Source organism: Anolis sagrei, chromosome 2 (assembly GCF_037176765.1).
Source record: "Anolis sagrei isolate rAnoSag1 chromosome 2, rAnoSag1.mat, whole genome shotgun sequence".
Classification (NCBI taxonomy): domain Eukaryota; kingdom Metazoa; phylum Chordata; class Lepidosauria; order Squamata; family Dactyloidae; genus Anolis; species Anolis sagrei.
This window is the reverse complement of record NC_090022.1, coordinates 115,792,824-115,810,500: the sequence shown is the minus strand read 5'-3', so window position 1 is coordinate 115,810,500 and position 17,677 is coordinate 115,792,824. Positions and strand designations below refer to the sequence as shown.

Sequence of the window (17,677 nt, the reverse complement as noted above, 5' to 3'; positions counted from 1 at the left end):
TTGCCATGTTTTCAATGTCTTTTCTTGGTCATCAGAAGACCCTCCTGGAGGATTCTGGGTTTTAAATTGTTGTTTTTATATACTATAGTTTTTATTTTATTGTATTGTTCTGTGTGTTTATTTTATGCTTTGTCTTAGCCTCTTTGTGCCATATGTAAGCTGTTCCGAGTCCCTTTGAGGAGATGGAGGCAGGATACAAGAATGAAGTTTTTGTTGTTGTTATTCAGAGCAAGGGAGAAGAAGCATGCTCCTAGAAAAGAGGGACGTTGGAAGATAAGAGGATTACTTCCAAGGAAGATTGTGATGTTGTTAGAATATCTATGTGCAGAAATTGTTACCCATGATATACATGTTGGAGTGAGATGATAATAATTGAGATCTTTGTTAACCTAACACATTTTGAGTTGTCCTTTATTATAAACAAAGGGGACACATAGATAACTTTACGTCCTGTCCAGTTTAAAGTCACTGCAGTGCTTAATCCAGTTTTGTTTCAACCAGAGTAGACCAATTGGAATCAGTAAGACTTGTCTTAGTGGTTCCTAAATAATCCTATTCATTTCCATAGTTCTGAAGTAAAAGAGTAAAAGATCGATGCACTGCTTAAAAATTCCCACTTGAAGGAGAAATAAGAGACTAGGTGAATACCACTGAGTAGGTCCATTATTTTGAGTCTCCACAGAAAAGCTGTTTCTTAAGACTTCTAGGGTTAGAAGGACGTAAGCAGTTTCATATCCTTGAAGATGAGTCCCAATCAGCACTAGAAACTAAACCCAGAAAGAAATTGGTAACTAGTGCAGAAAATTTCATATTTGAATGGCAAATTCCAGTTTGTCTGTTCCATTAATTTGCTGGTGGCTGCATTTTGGACCAAATCAAGCATCAAAGATTTTAATAATAATAATAATAATAATAATAATAATAATGATAATAATAAACAACTTTATTTATATTCCGCTCTATCTCCCCGAAGAGACTCAGGGCGGATTCCAAACATAAAAGGCAAACATTCAATGCCCAAATACAACAACAATACATCCATACTAACAAAATTTAAACAACCCGACATATAAACACGAATTATAACTTAACAACTAAAATTAAATAAAAAACACAGCCCAGCCTGTTCTAACAGACATAAGACAAAACATCAAACATCGAATGCAAACAATAATTTCCAATTTCCTTTAGGCAAATTAATTAATCATTACTCAAGATACCTATTTTGCTGGTGGGGTGAACAGGGCACAGATATGAATGGCAACTATTAATCAGAGGTATAATGGTAGTATTACTAACTACTATTCCTCCTTCCATCTTAAACACATTACAGCAGAGTAAAGGCTGCTGCAAGCCAGGAGGGCAGAGAGGAGGCAGGGAGAAGGAAAAGCAGGGAGGATGGTACCTTGTTCTGGGTGAGGATGGTGGAATTGGGAAATGCTCCCTCCCCTGAGCAGGATGCATGGCTTCTTACCTTCTGATCCTGGTATAGATGTGTGTTTACTGCCCCCCTACCGCCGCCACCACCGCCACCACCGCCTCTCTCCAACTTTCCTTGCCCTTTCTCCCTTCTGGAATTATTAGTTGAGTGCAGTACGCTGGCCCACTGCTTACATTGGATATAATACATAAGCCATGATATGAATTTTAAAAATGTAAATTTGTATTCTATGTTGTGTCCTGCGTGTTATATACAATGTAAAGTAATTCATTGTTTAATATTATCAATTCCATGAACATTTCTGCTAAAATGTGCAAAATGTGTCACAACAAAAGCTCCCTTATAGTCAGGGCTGAAAGTTGGTCACTTTAGTACTATATCACCCATGTTTATATCTGCTGACCTCACAACCTCAGACCTCACAACCTCTGAGGATGCCTGCCATAGATGCAGGCGAAACGTCAAGAGAGAATGCTTCTAGAACATGGCCATATAGCCCGAAAAACCTACAACAATCCAAAGCACATTATATCTCTGGTATTGAAAGATCAGTTCAAAGAACAGAATTTTACTGGGTTATAGACTAAAAAATCAGGGAGTCCGTGTGTTTATAATATGCCCAACCAACGGTACCCCCTAATCAAGCATTCTAGGAACAGCTGTTGAATCCCCCTCCCTCAGAAGAAGCCCTAGAACAGTGGTTCCCGGCCTGGGGTCCCCAGATGTTTTTGGCCTTCAACTCCCAGAAGTCCTAACAGCTGATAAACTGGGAGTTGTAGGCCAAAACACCTGGGGACCCACAGGTTGAGAACCACTGCCCTAGAGGAAGAAGTCAAGAATGATGGCACAGAAAAATCAAGAACTACAAGTCTCACTCTTTTGTATTATTTGAAGTGGAAGGCTAATGGGAGAGAGTGAGCAGGGAGGAGGCTGAGGCTGGAGATGGAACATTTTGAGCTGGTCTTTAGCCAGGTGCTGGCGGCAACAAACAGCTGGGAGCTATGGACATAAAACTGTGAGCCTATTGAGGCTTCCTCTGCTGAAGCTGGCTACGAAGCTCAGCAGATTGAGGTGTTTACGGAGGCGAGACAGTCTCAAGAAAGAGAGAAAATCCAAAGACTGACTTAGGACACAGAGGAAATATTATTCATAGAGATGCCTGGTTTTTTCCATTGTTGGGAGGAGGTGTTGCTGAGCATGCGCTGTGTGATGTTATGCAAACTGGCTAGCAGTGACCAAACCTCTGTTTTGCAGAGGTATATTTCAAAGGGACTTTGAACTGGAGTTGCGAGGTTTTTTTAAATGGTGTATGTGTTGTATAAATTTTCAGTCCTTTTATTGGCAAAGGAACTATGTAATATTTTTAATTTTTCCCTTGTCAGAATATGAAAGTTCCACTACTGAGATGTCCAACCCTATAGTGGCTATGCTATGCAGCTCAGCCCTACGTGTGCTGCTTGTTCTCTTCCTTCAGTGTGTGTGTGGGGTTGTGGTGGGAGGAGACATCTGGCTCACAAGAAGTTCTTGAGCAGCAGTTCCCGTCAGGCCTAACCAGCACAATCAATGTTAAGGGATGATGCGAGTTTCAGTCTAGAAACACTTGGAGGATCACTCATGCCCTCTTTTTGTTTTACTTGTCCAGACTTTCAGTTTCTTGGAGTATTCTTTTCTTCTTTCTTACTAGAGTTATTCGTTTTGGGGCTCTGTCTGCTTGAAGTTATATACATCATTTTGCTACCTCTTATATGTATACTCAGCCTACTCTGAATTTCTGGCCTCTCTCTTCTGAGTTCTTGTGCTGTCATCTCTTTGTGCCTGATCAAATATAGACCTGATGAATCCTATCCCAACATGTCAACGACTTAAATCAAGAAATAGTTTTCTAAGATCTACAGAGACACTCGCTGGAACACCTCAGCAAGTGAGAGTCACTCCAGGCACTCCAGGTGGCTAGCTACTGGTCAAAGGACATTTAATCAACTACCAAGCTTGCAAACTTTGTATTTTGTTTGTTTGTTAAAAAATGCAATACAACTGTTTGGCTTGCTCCTGACATGATAAATAAAATCCGAATCATTGTTTATCTAACAGTTCTCACATTTACTTATACTATGAGATTTAGTGACATTTTTATACAGTTCCACATGTGGGATCATGTATGCACAAGCTACACATTGCTATGTGAACTTTTACAAAGCTCAGATAAGCAAGGTGCAAGCATCATCCTTTCTCCATTGGCATGAAATTCATCACAACTCCAGCATGAGTCAGTCTAAGGTTACCACCATCTTCATTCTTGTTGCATTTTGGTTTTGGCCACTGGAGGGTGCAGAAGCAACAGGAAGTCTTGAGATTTTTTTTCTCTGGGTTGACAAATGGTTGCCAAATAAGGGCTCCAGACTTCTGGTATAAAAAGCACTGGGTTTACAGGCTTATAAGTTGTACTTATAACCAATGTTTTAACTACTAGCAGGAGGGCTGCATAAAAATTACTTGCAGTATTTGAAATAATATTTTAAGAATTAGAAATATATTATTTGGATCTACCTTATCCCTACCATTGGCATGACCTGTTTTAGCAGAACCAGACTGAGGAGGAATTACTTTTGGTTCAGATCCTGCATAGACCTCCCACACTATGATTCTGGTATTTAGAGCTCAGGCTTATGCAGAAATCAAGAGTGCCTGCGCCAGACGATTTTTTTTTGAAGTCTTTGCACAAATTGTGTTTTCACTTGGTTATCAGAAACAGTCTTGCCTGTATAAAGTCCAAGGTCTAATAATGACACAGCTTCCTGTCTTTGATCCAGTTCCATGGTTTCTTAGGCAGGGCTTGGTTTAGATGAACCAGTGGGAGATCCCTCAGTTTTCACCTGCAATCCAGGTGTGCATGTTCTGGGGTCTTCATTAATATCAGCTGCTGCAATGGCTCTCAACTTGCTGCTTTCTTGGTCTTCAATATTTAGCTTTTTCTTTTTTTTTTGCCATGAACTAAAAAATGTTCGGTTGCTTTGATAGATCTTTAACCATCTTCTGGAGTCAGGTGAATGAAAGGAAACACTAACATCAACTAACAGGGCTTTTAGTCTCAGAACAGCATCTCAAGCTAACAGAGTAAGACAGCTGCGTTTGGAATGATCCACAGCTGCTTTCCTGCCTTCCTTTTATACCCCAGAGGGAGGAGCAAAAAGGTGGGCATAAGAGATTACTCTCTGACTACTTTCAGAATTTTAAAATAGTATTTTGAAAACTATTAAATATAATTATATGGGGTAAAAAACAAATTTGGTGATTTGGGATTTGGTTATCCAGTTAAAAATTGTGAGTAAACCAGGGTGTTTTTTTATAACCTGAAAATGGGGTGTGTGTGTGTGTGTGGGGGGGGGGGGGGTTAAACTCACACACACACACACACACACCAGTTTGATTACAGGCTTGCATGAATCTTATGGGATCAAGCATGTGACTAAATTACCTGGCATCCGCAGCCAGGAGGCTCCTATGATGCCTCTGACAAACTGCAAAGCTCATTATTTTGTAGGATGCAGCCAGAACAGCAATGATGGAATCATAGTGTTACAATTCTTCAGTGCAACTTGAAGGCATGTGACAACAACAACGAGACAGAAATGTGTATATCTATTATGCTATGTGTAATGTCACTCCATGACAATACAGTGGTTTACCAGTAGCCATATGCCATCCATCTATTAATACACATGGGCTGGAGGCAGTATTCCCTGCACAACCCCACTTCCATGTCCTCATTCACTTTAACAAAAGGAAAATTATTTCTTTTGACAAGTTTGAGCTTCTCATTTGCTTCAGGGGACAGATTTATAAAAGTGGTTGGGAGCCAATAGATTTCCTCTATCTGAGTATAATCCGGCTTCTAATAGAGGATCTTTGGCTTCTCTGCTGTTTGTATCTAAATGTCTTTGTGGTGTGCTGACAGGGTTTAGTGTTTGCACACTACATTTCACAGGCATGTACTGGGGACAAGTAAAACCTGGGCAAAGAGCCAGCAGTGATTCTCATAGGTCTGTACAGTTTGCCTAGTTCATGCCAGTGTCTCCTGGGTGGCATGTGGTCAGCAAGCGACAATGGCTCCAGTGTCCATGCTTCTTCTACTCCAGGGCAAGAGATCCCACAGTTTACTGGGCTGCCATTCAGTCCCTCAACAGGGAGGTGCCCTAGGGAGAAGGCCAGTAGGACACCTCAAAAGAGGCAGGATTATCTTGCAATCCCCTTTTCTTAATTGACTAACAGTTCAGCAAACATTTGCTACTGAACAAAGTGTGTGACTCAAGTGGCTAATTATTTACCTACGCCAGATTCCCCTCTGCTACGCTACAGAGGCCCTTGTGCAGTGAGCAAATAAAGATACCCCAGTGGGTATCTCTGCTTTCACACTGCCATCAGCAGCAATGCCAGCTTCTTTGAGAAAGTCACAGTTTCTTTTGTGTCATCTACAACCATACAGAAGCAGAGATACTGTTTGATCTGTCAATACTAGAAGAAATACTAATAGTAGTAAAAATGTGACAAAAAGGTTGTTGTAAGTTTTTCAGGCTGTATAGCCATGTTCCAGAAGCATTCCCTCCTAACATTTTGCCTGCATCTATGGCAGGCATCCTCAAAGGTTGTGAGGTCTCACAACCTCTGATGCCTGCCAGAGATGAAAGCAAAATATCAGGAGAGAATGCTTCTGGAACATGACCATATAGCCCAAAAAACTTACAACAACCCAGTAATTCTGGCCATGAAACCTTCGACAATACAATGTGACAAAAGCTTTGGCCTCATTCCTTTTCCATTCGTCGTATATGCAGTGCTACTTGTACACAATTATGAGCTGCACAGAAGCAGAAAGGCCAGATGATGGATTATTTTGACGTCATTGCTCTTCCAGAAATACTGATCGACATGGCTCCTACATTGGTTACATGAAAACAGCAATAACAATCTTTATAGTGGATGTATAGGAGCTGTACAACCCACATTTGGGGTCTACCCATCACGTATATTTGTGTGTTGGTTATACAAAACATGTTATATGCATGCCTTAATTAAAGGATGAGAGGTAGAACTGGTATTTCTACCCTTATTGGCTCTGCTTTTGCTTTATTAATAGAGACCAACCCTCAAGTAACCCCAGCTTCATAGTTTCGTCTCCTGCCCTTATAGTTTTTGCTATCCATTTGGCAAGGGGTTCTTGTCCCTCTGGGCTCTACATGAGGGCCTCTCTGTTACTTTCAGAGAATCGGATTAGTTACTCAGGGAAGATATTTCTGAAGGCATCGATAAAATCACAAGTTAATGCCACATGCCTCTCTGTCATGGCTGCCAAGCAGCACTTCTTCTAAGACACAAGTGAAGCTGGAGAAATACTTATGTACCACAAGAATGCTAATCATTCTGGAAAAAAGATTAGCTCCAAGCTATTGAAGCAGAAAAATAACTAGAGGTTGGTTTTCAGCACTTTGGAAAAACAGTTCCGGATCTTCTGTGGTCTGGCGAGATTGCATCCATTGGCATTTCCCACATGATGGCACATAAGACGATAGGACCATTGTCCCTGCTCTTGAAAGACCCATCAAGTTTGTTTTCCTTGAAACAATCTGATGATGCAAATTCAGTTTGGACAAACCACATCATATATTATTTCTAGGGCTTTCGTTACAAATGTCTTTGTATTGTCCTCTAGTTTTAGCCTGTTGATTAATCAATTAGATTTTGCATACTTTTGCTCAGAACAAACATCTGCACCCTCCTTCTCATTGCTCAAGGATTTAAATATTGTGGTCCACGAATGTCTTCAATCCCATCCTGTCCCTACCCCCTTGTAAAAGCATAGTTTAGCTTGTTGGGTCCTGGTCCAAAGTAGCCATGTCTGGGTAACATTGAGGTTGTTCAGTGTGGTTAGAGGAGTGCCTTCATATGCTATTTGTGAAGCTATGGAGACAAGTCACAGTTTCTCCAGAAAATAAATATGTTTTTCTTCTAAAAGAGCACAAAAATTGGAATTAACTGATTAAGTATGAAGTGCTTCCAGAAGGGAGAGAGTACACTGTGTTTCAGCTGCTCATGCAACCTAAGTAAAGGAAGGAGTCTTAAGTCTTCCCCACATAGCAATCCAAACTGAATAGGCAGACACTCTTCCAGGCACCACAACAGTACCAGTAGTCTGCAGAGGATCTGAAAAACAGCAGTGCCAGAAAGACCATTGGCTAGGAGTGTCTACTGTCTTAATGGTTATCTATTTCCCAGAGGCTATGCTGCATCCTGTGCAGACACAGGCATCCCAAATCATCTCTACGGGAGAGACAGGGAAAGCATGGCTTACGGATGCCTTTTATTCCCTATCCCTCTCTTTGCTGAGCCCAGGGAATAGTCTGAGAGTATGAAGGAATCTTATTGGCTCAGTAGCCCAGCCACAGATGACCAGAACATGTCTTCTCCTTCAGGTATTAAGAGGAGCATCTTCCAGGTCAGATGACATAATGTCATTGGAGACTTGAGTTCTCCTAGTCTTTGTAGAAGTTGAGTATTGCTAGCTCTAGATCTGTATTCGGAAATGGAAATTAGTCCTTTCCAGCTTAGGACAAGAATGGCCTTATGCTGGGGTCTTGCACACACACCTTAAAGTGACACAGTTCTGGGCCAGGTAGTTCCAACCACATGAGGACAAAAGTGCTGGGAAACTGGGAGCAAGTTGCCAAGGGAGGGTTTGGAAAGAACATTGGTGTTGATTTCAAGTCTAGACAAAATACTCAATATTATTAGAAGTATAATTAAATCCATCCCACAGGGCAAAGAGGGACAGGGATTGGTAACTGGCTCCTTCATTCCTAAGTACTTCCTTTGGTTTATTATTTTATTCCCCAGTGTTTGTGACATTGCTTTGAAGTTGAAAAACTACCCTTGTTTTCTGGCCAGTTTTACCCTTTTCCCTTAAGCCAATATCGCTTGATTTTCTTCCTGGTATTTTGAATGGACTTTAAAGAGGACTCTTAATATAAATGTTATTTGTGGCTGACTAACATAGTACAGGTCTGGTAGTAAAGGTTAACTTCTGTTTTATAGCAAGAAGGGGAGCACAAGTTATTGAATACAATACTAATATAGACTTTGGGAGAAGTAGTTCATATACTTTCTGTATTATAGATGATGACTGAATACTTGATTGAGTGACAGAGACAGAACCACAGCAATCTGAAGGAGTTTGTTAATTCATTTATATCTTTGATTAGTGTCTACTATCAAGCAGACTCTCTCTTGAGTCAAGAACTGTTAAACTTCACAGAAGTTTTTCTGTGCACAGAGATGTCAAAATTGCCACTTTGCCCATAATACTTGTTGTCTGACTTTAATTCATACCATGATGTGGCATATGCTATTGTACAGTATCAGGAAGCAGGCCTGTGTTGCCACTATTGGGTTATTAGTATAGAGGCAGTCAGACCCATTGATTGATCTACCGAATTTCCATCATTGTTGTTCATTCGTTCAGTCGTCTCCGACTCTTCGTGACCTCATGGACCAGCCTACGCCAGAGCTCCCTGTCGGCCGTTACCACCCCCAGCTCCCTCAAGGTCAGTCCAGTCACTTCAAGGATGCCATCCATCCATCTTGCCCTTGGTCGGCCCCTCTTCTTTTTGCCTTCCACTTTCCCCAGCATAATTGTCTTCTCTAGGCTTTCCTGTCTCCTCATGATGTGGCCAAAGTACTTCAACTTTGTCTCTAGTATCTTTCCCTCCAGTGAGCAGTTGGGCTTTATTTCCTGGAGGATGGACTGGTTGGATCTTCTCGCAGTCCAAGGCACTCTCAGCACTTTCCTCCAACACCACAGCTCAAAAGCATCGATCTTCCTTCGCTCAGCCTTCCCTAAGGTCCAGCTCTCACATCCGTAGGTTACTACAGGGAATACCATGGCTTTGACTAGGCGGATCTTTGTTGCCAGTCTGATGTCTCTACTCTTCACTATTTTATCGAGATTGGACATTGCTCTCCTCCCAAGAAGTAAGCGTCTTCTGATTTCCTGGCCACAGTCTGCATCTGCAGTAATCTTTGCACCTAGAAATACAAAGTCTGTCAAGGCCTCCACGGTATCTCCCTCTATTTTCCAGTTGTCAATCATTCTTGTTGCCATAATCTTGGTTTTTTTGACGTTTAGCTGCAACCCGGCTTTTGCGCTTTCTTCTTTCACCTTGATTAGAAGGCTCCTCAGCTCCTCCTCGCTTTCGGCCATCAGAGTGGTGTCATCTGCATATCTGAGGTTGTTAATGTTTCTTCCAGCAATTTTCACCCCAGCTTTGCATTCATCCAGCCCCGCACATCGCATGATGTGTTCTGCATACAAGTTAAAAAGGTTGGGTGAGAGTATGCAGCCTTGCCGTACGCCTTTCCCAATCTTGAACCAGTCTGTTGTTCCGTGGTCAGTTCTGACTGTTGCTACTTGGTCTTTGTACAGATTCCTCAGGAGAGAGACAAGGTGGCTTGGTATGCCCATCCCAGCAAGAACTTGCCACAATTTATTATGATCCACACAGTCAAAGGCTTTAGAATCATTAGGGGTAGCTTTCCATCATTAGGGGTAGTTAAATGGTGTGTGTATATCTCTGTATAAGTCATAGGTACTCACAGAGACCTGTCCCCTTGGCCTCCTCCTTACTTTATCTTAATATATTTTGTGCATCACATCTTTAAATATATGTTCTTGGATCAACACCAGTAGTCGTTAGCAAGTTGAAGCAGTTGCTTCAGGTGGAAGATGCTGGAGGACAGTAAGGGATTATGAGAACCTGAAGGATGAAGCTGTGCAATGGAACTTAGGGATGGTGAAGGCTGCTCTTCCATCACCAATTTCAAAATACTGTTTTGCTGCTTGTCTACGCAGCTGTGCTTGAATGGAATGGGTGGGTGTGCCATCTTGTCTTTTGCCTCATGCAGCAAATACCTTCAGTATTTCCTGGAGTATGCATTTAAAAAGCCGGGAATCTGAAGGAAATCCTTGAATTTTGGAAGCAAAATCTGACTTTTTGGAAAATGAACATTTCTTTTTCAAATAAGATAGCAATGTTAGTGGTCCTCTCACAGCTAGCGACTTGCCTCACTACTGTATCACAGAATAATTCTGAAGTGAATCTACTTTTTTTCTGATGGGCCTGCCCCACAAACTGATAGGTAGAGAGTGTCCCTTCACACGGAGAAATGCTACTATGTGACAAACATCCAACATCATCAGGAGTGAATTTTCTCTTAGCACAAACAGAGTTCTGGCATCTCTGCCCACTAAATCAAAGTGCCTCCAAAAAATTGCCACTTGCAAAGACTCCAGACATGTTTATTTCATCCTATTTTAGAGACATTCTGTACTGTAGGCTTACACTGGCTGATATTAGCAAGAGGAGGGTTTGTGCAGCATTCAGGACCAAGCACTCCTGCTAAGAAGTTTCTTATTCCCAGTTTAGCCAAAGGCTCAGAATTCACCAAGAAAGACACACTTGTCCCCAAAAATAAACCCCAAGTCTGAAATACTTAAAATGATCCTTGGTCAGTCCACTGAATGAGGTGACCCACTTGTTAAATAGTTGTGGTTGAAAATTATTTTCAACCAGTCATGTGATTATCTTTTCTATGGCCTCCTTCAAACCAAAGAAGACCCATAGATTTCTCCAAACTTCACACTAACATGCAAACGATAAGCAAAAACAATTTTAGAAACCAAGGAAATGCATCTATCTTTGAGCTTAAACTTGTAATGTATGTCCATTGAATTGATCCTCTACATTTTTCAGTGACTATGTTAATTTTAAGTAATGCTTTTCTGGAAATCTTTGCAAAATATATAATGTACACAAGTCGATTTGTAATTGTGCTTGCAACAGGGCATTCGAAGTTGTATAATTCGAGATACCTTTTGAGGCTCTTTTGAGTCTGCAAACCTATAGGCTCATGATACAAGACAGAGTCCATACCAATTAAATATGGCATTTTGAAGTGCAGGTGTCTGCAGATTTTCAGAAAGTTCAAAACCTACAGAGATTGCACTATCTTAGTGTTTACAAAATGCATGTCAACTGTGATGTCTGCTCATAATGGAAATACTTGAGCTAAATCTAGTGAACCATGAATGTCGAAGTCATATTACTAGATGTAAGAGCTATGGAGAAAACTGGCATACTGTCCTATGATTTCTTCATGGTATTTTTATGTTTGGCAAAAGGAAGTTCAAAAGGTTGCGTTTCTTCATCACCTGTCACAGTGCATGGGTAGCTGGCCCTTTACCAACACTCCATAAACAAACTCTTTTTTGGACTTTTGGATGACAGAAACTCTCTCAGTTCTTCCATATCCTTTTGCATCAAGCCTCATCATTCTTCTGTGCCATGTATGGGGGATGAGCTACTATGACCATCCTGATGTTGGGCTACAACTAAAAAAATATCTACCTAGCATAGAAAGTGATGAGGAATCATTGGAATTGCAGCAGACCAATATCTAGATGAGCACAAGTTGCCCAATATAACTTGCAGGAATATAAAAAAAGATTGTGAATCAGACTAAAGGCCTGTTTATCCCTGCATCGTGTTCCTCACAGCATCAATCCAGCTGTCTAGGGGTTATCCACAAGCAAGACAAGGGAGAACAAAAGTCCCCCCCCCCCCCCCCCTGTTCCTTGAGCTTTTCCTCCTATGACACAACCAACCTTCATATCAGTTCATTCAAGGAAACTTGATCCTGCACCATTACAAATGTTGACAGCAGGGTGAAATATACAAATTATAGTAACATGCCTAAATTTATCTATACAGTATTTTTATTTTACCTCAGTAACATGAACTATACTGGGGGGAAACACTGCACACATCCATTTGGTAGCTATCCCAATGTACATCTGTCTACTGACTTTGATTTCAGACTTTGGGAATTTCCTTTGAGTTTCATTTCTTTGATAACTATTCTCCATTTGTGTTTTCACAGGTTGCTTATGGAACGACAGAGAATAGTCCTGTTACCTTTATGGGGTTTCCTCAAGACGACATTATCAAAAAAACAGAGACTGTTGGATGTGCTATTCCTCACACAGAGGTGACTTGTCACATGTGTAGCTAGCATGTTTTTGCATCTACCCCCTCTCCTCCCCATCTCGCACATACATTGACATAATCCAGGTCAGCCCCCTCCTTAAAGTATCCTTATCATTTTTGCTATAGGCAAAAATTGAGGATCCAGAAACTGAGGAAATCATCCCAATCAACAAACCAGGAGAACTTCAGATTCGGGGCTACTGTGTTATGCTGGGATACTGGGGAGATCCTGAAAGAACCAATGAAGTGTTGGATGATGAGAAATGGTACAAGACTGGGTAAGTGGGGAAATAAGCCATAAGCACATTGGGTTAGTTTTTAGGAATATTCTAGTGACTGTTCATGAACAATTGAAGTAAAATTCAATTCATTCATTCATTCAGTGGGTATTTTTTTTAACAAATTGGAATCTCTTCAGAGTTATCTGAAAACAAATTCAAGGAAAATGTTTTATAAATTAAAATGTGTATAGAGAGATTGAGTTGAGTTACTTCAAAAATAGGGAATGATAGGGCTATACCTTGAGATGCTTGGTGTCACCATAGTGACACACCTCTTGATTACATTCTGTTTGGCTTATTGTTATTTCAGTCTTGTATGGGGCTGCCTTTGACTCGTGTTTGAAATTTTACATGGTACAAAGTGCTGTTACCAGAGTGTTAACTGGTGATGGGTGCAAGGATCCCCTTCTGGTTGCTGGTGTGCTTCTGCATGATTCAGTTATACTCATACCCACCAGCAGGCCCGTAGCCAGGATTTCGTTTCGGGAGGGGCTGAATTTTTTTCAGGGGGGGTTTCGGGGGGGGGCTGAGTTTCGGGGGAGGCTGAGTCTGAGTGAAAGAGGGTCTACCCTAGCAAACCTTTTGTATCATTACCCCAATACCCTCATGCATATGGGATATATTGAGTATGGTGATCAGATCATGATACGAATAAACATAACAGTTTAAATAATGCACCAGTAAGGCCTTTTCGCGAACCACCATGAGAATTTCAGGGGGGGGGGCTGAAGCCCCCCAAGCCCCTCCCCCCCGGCTACATGCCTGCCCACCAGAATAGCAATATAGACAAATTGATTTCCAGTTTGGGTTCAGCCTTTGGTCACTATGGTGAGTGATCTATTCCAGAACTAGAAAGGTTATGTGTCTTTGTTGGTTCTGCCATCCCTTTCAGAAGCACTGGATACCTCTGGGTCATTCAGGTTGTGGATATCATTTTATAAGGATTTAATGCTATCATAATGTGGGGCGTTCAGGGCTCTATCACCTGTAGTCTTTAATATCTCTCAGAAGCCTTGGGGGGGGGGGCACTAGCATTTTGGCCCCATTCGTTTGACGATAATTTTCTCTTATTACTATGGAGACTATAAAAATTGTTATCCATTTCCTGAATATAGCAATGGCTTGGATGTCAGCTAAAATTAAGTTTTCAGTCCTGTCAATATAAGTATAGTATCATCTTGCAGAGCGTGACAGAGATTCATTAGATTCAGGATGGATCCACACTGCCATTTAATGCAGTTTCAGAATGCAGATTAACTGCCTTGAACTGCATTACATGACTGTAGCTTCATATGATCCAGTTCCATGTAGTTAATCTGCATTTTGAAACTGAATTATATGGCAGTGTGGATCTAACCAAAGTCTTTTCTGTAACAAGACCTGAAAGACAAGACTTGCTACATTCCTAATCACAGTTAGCTAGGCAATGAAAGCATTTTGGTTTACTTAACTTTTAATGGATGTAATGTATAACTGAAGATCTTATTTCTTATAGATCCATTTTAAGACTTAGGTTTAATTTGTGTTATTTTTGCAGATTTGGTTTTTTTTCTTGTTTCTTTCTTGTTACATAATTTCTTTTTGGCATGCTCATTAGGGCTGCTTGATGCATGTGAAAGGAGTGTTTGTCCTCTAGCATGTCCCATGTGATGTGTTACCATGTCATGTCTTACAACATTGCAGAGTCTAGTATTTTTTCATGGCAAATTTACAGGGTTCTGCTCAGACCTTCTCACATTTGCAAGTACAGGGAACTAGCTGTGATATGATAACTTGAAAATATTCAACATCTAAGTGGGAAATCTGATGGCATCGAAGTGGGATGGCTGTGATATCATTGCAGGGACATTGCTGTTCTTGATGACCACGGCTACTGCAAGATTGTAGGTCGCTGCAAGGACATGATTATCCGAGGAGGCGAGAACATATACCCTGTAGAGCTTGAAAAGTTTCTGCACACCCACCCTAAGATTCAGGAGGTACAGGTAAGAAGAATGGTGAAGTGGGATTTTGGGAGCCATCAAGTTCGGCTTCTTGGATGAACACTTAGCATGATATGATTTAAGATATCTTATCAATGGAGCCCCTGGTGGTGCAGTGGGTTAAAGCACTGAGCTGCTGAACTTGTTGACTGAGAGGTTGCAGGTTCAAATCCGGGGAGTGACATAAGCACCCGCTGTTAGCTCCAGCTTCTGCCTACCTAGCAGTTTGAAAACATGCAAATGTGAGTAGATCAATAGGTACCACTCTGGCGGGAAGGTAATGGCGCTCCTTGCAGTCATGCCGGCCACATGACCTCGGAGTTGTCTATGGACAAAGCCGGCTCTTTGGCTTAGAAATGGAGATAAGCACCACACCCCAGAGTCGGACATGACTGGACTTAATGTCAGGGGAAAACCTTTACCTATCTTATCAATGGTAGACATCTTGTGCCCAGAGAAACAAGAAAAGCCATTGAGTTGTAGGGTGGGGAAAGGCCTACTTCGCAGCCCTGCCAAAGATCCATTCTGTCCTTTCTCACACAGGTAGTTGGTGTGAAAGATGAGCGAATGGGAGAGGAAATTTGTGCTTCCATTCGAGTGAAAGCTGGAGAGGAGTGCACGGCCGAAGAAGTCAAGGCATTTTGCAAAGGGAAGGTAAGAGCATCCAATGAACAGTTGCACCCTGCTGTTTCCAAAAATGGAGGAATGAGATCTCAAAAATTGGCCATGACTGAGATTCTTTGGAATCAGTTTCTGTACGACATTTGTCCTTTCCAACTTGAGATCAGGTTTCACTATGTATTCTAGATGTGAGGGCTACTTGCCTTGAACTAAGAGTAAGCCATGTAGGACAGTGCCCCAGTCCTAACTATAGGCATTTCTGTTACAGATTGCACATTTCAAGATCCCTAAGTACATTGTGTTTGTGAAGGCTTTCCCACTCACTGTCTCGGGCAAGGTGAGTGACAGCACAAAGGCTTGTATTGACTTGTTTATCATTAGAGAGAGAGAGAGAGACAAAAATGTGATTTTGACAACAGAATACTGGTTCAATGTCAGGATCAAATTGAGAGCAACTTTCCAGAAGAAACAAGGGCAGGCAGGCCTTGCACCTGAAGTAGTTTCAGTCTAAAATTTGAAACAGGGATAAAAACAGAGAAAAGGCAGTATGTAAATGTAAATGGAGAAATAATACATCCTTTTTAGTTCCACGTGCTTGCAACAAGAATTGCAGTAGTGCACAGTAATTAGAGATTGGTCAAAATGTTTACTGGCAAAAGGTGGTATTTGAGGAGAGATGGGAAGGAAGGAAGGAAGGAAGGGAGATGGCATCACATGGGCAGTATAAAAGACATGTTCAGGCCCATACAGTAGTATGGGAGAGAGGATAGTGTCCATCAAAGGTCCTAAAGACCTTTCAGTAGCAAAGAGTAGTTAAGCTGAAAGAACAGATATCAAAGACAACATTGGGATTTCAGTACAGAAGGGCAGTAAGGTCATGGAGAGTTTTGCATCTAAGGACCTTTTATTGGTGCCAAGGGTGGAAAGGAGAAGTGTCATCTGAACAGACAGACATAATATTTATTTACGATTCATTTAGGATATTTCTATCCCACCTTTCTCAAGCTTGAAGGCGACACAAGGTGGAAAGCACAATCAAAGTACCCTTAACAGATGGCCACCCAGTCTCTGTAATAATAATAGGAGCAGCTTCAGGGGTCATCCAGTTCAACGCCCTTCTGCCATACGGAAAAGGCACAATCAAAGCACCCCCTGAGTAGTGGGAGGGAAATAGGGTTTGGGAAGCAAGGAAGACATGGGGGAAAGGATCTGGGCAGTGAGGAAGGCGAGGAAACAAGGCTTTTGACAGCAAGGGGGCTGAGGGGAAAAGGCTTTTGAGGGTGAGGAAGGTGGGAGGAGGGGGAGCAGCAGGAAAGAGGAGGAAAAGCTTGGAAGGTAAGAGGGAGGGGAGTGAGGGAATATGCTTCATGGAGTCCCAAAGGCTCCACGGAGCACACTTTGAGAACCACTTCTTTAGATTAAAGGTGCAAATGACTGAAAGTGGTGGCAATCCCAGCAGATGAAGCCAGGCTCAGGTTCTTGCTTGGTGGTGCTGCCATCACCACCAGCTACTTGCACTCTGTTTCTCCACTCAGCGGAACATATCCATTTGCAGGCACTTAGCAGCTGCTGAAAGCAGGAGTAAAGCACCTGCTCAGGTCAAAGCACCAAATATAATTTTAAATCCTGGAAAATGCAATGACCAAGATAACACACGGCATTTTTTGGAGGGACGTAACTAGTGACAACCTGATATAAATGGCTGGGTTCCTAGGCAAACCATCTGCTACTGTCAGCATCACTCAGATCTGGCACGTTTCACTGGTGTGTTTCCAGCATGGCCAGCACACAGATAGAGTGCAAGAAGGTGTGGAATCCTTATTTGTGAATGTGACCATTTTTTTGTCTGCCTCAAGTAGATGCTTGCCTTGGGCTGAGGCTGAATATTTAACTAATAAAGGAGAGGCAGTCTTGCAAAGAGAAGATACATTTTCTTTAACACATTCATAACAATGTACAGGCATGCAAATGCTTAACATTAACCTCTATTTTTTCTCTTTTATATTCTAATCTTAGATTCAGAAATACAAACTGAGAGAACAAATGGAGGTACACCTTAAACTTTGAACTGAACAGGAGGGCAGCACAAGAGGATGTGGAATGAATGTTTTCTTCTTTTATACTTGAACTGTAAGCTGTCAGGAAGCTGCTGCTACCACTAGCCTGCCTTAAGATGTATCCATCAAATCAAGTGCACTTCATATAATATCTGTTGGTTTGGAGGGGAGATCGGTTCAAATAAACTAGTGACAAGCTCTG

General features: G+C 41.6%; 1 protein-coding gene across 2 annotated transcripts in view; it reads left to right on the top strand.

Annotated features, from left to right (window-relative positions):
• Positions 1-17,677, top strand: part of ACSF2 (acyl-CoA synthetase family member 2) — a 64,149-nt gene extending 46,472 nt beyond the window's left edge. For both annotated transcript variants that reach the window (XM_060764767.2, XM_060764768.2), the window contains exons 11-16: positions 12,428-12,535; positions 12,661-12,812; positions 14,659-14,800; positions 15,341-15,451; positions 15,687-15,755; positions 17,435-17,677. In XM_060764767.2, coding sequence (XP_060620750.2) covers positions 12,428-12,535; positions 12,661-12,812; positions 14,659-14,800; positions 15,341-15,451; positions 15,687-15,755; positions 17,435-17,485 — 633 coding nt within the window. In that variant the 3' untranslated portion in view covers positions 17,486-17,677. The remainder of the gene's footprint in view (positions 1-12,427; positions 12,536-12,660; positions 12,813-14,658; positions 14,801-15,340; positions 15,452-15,686; positions 15,756-17,434) is intronic.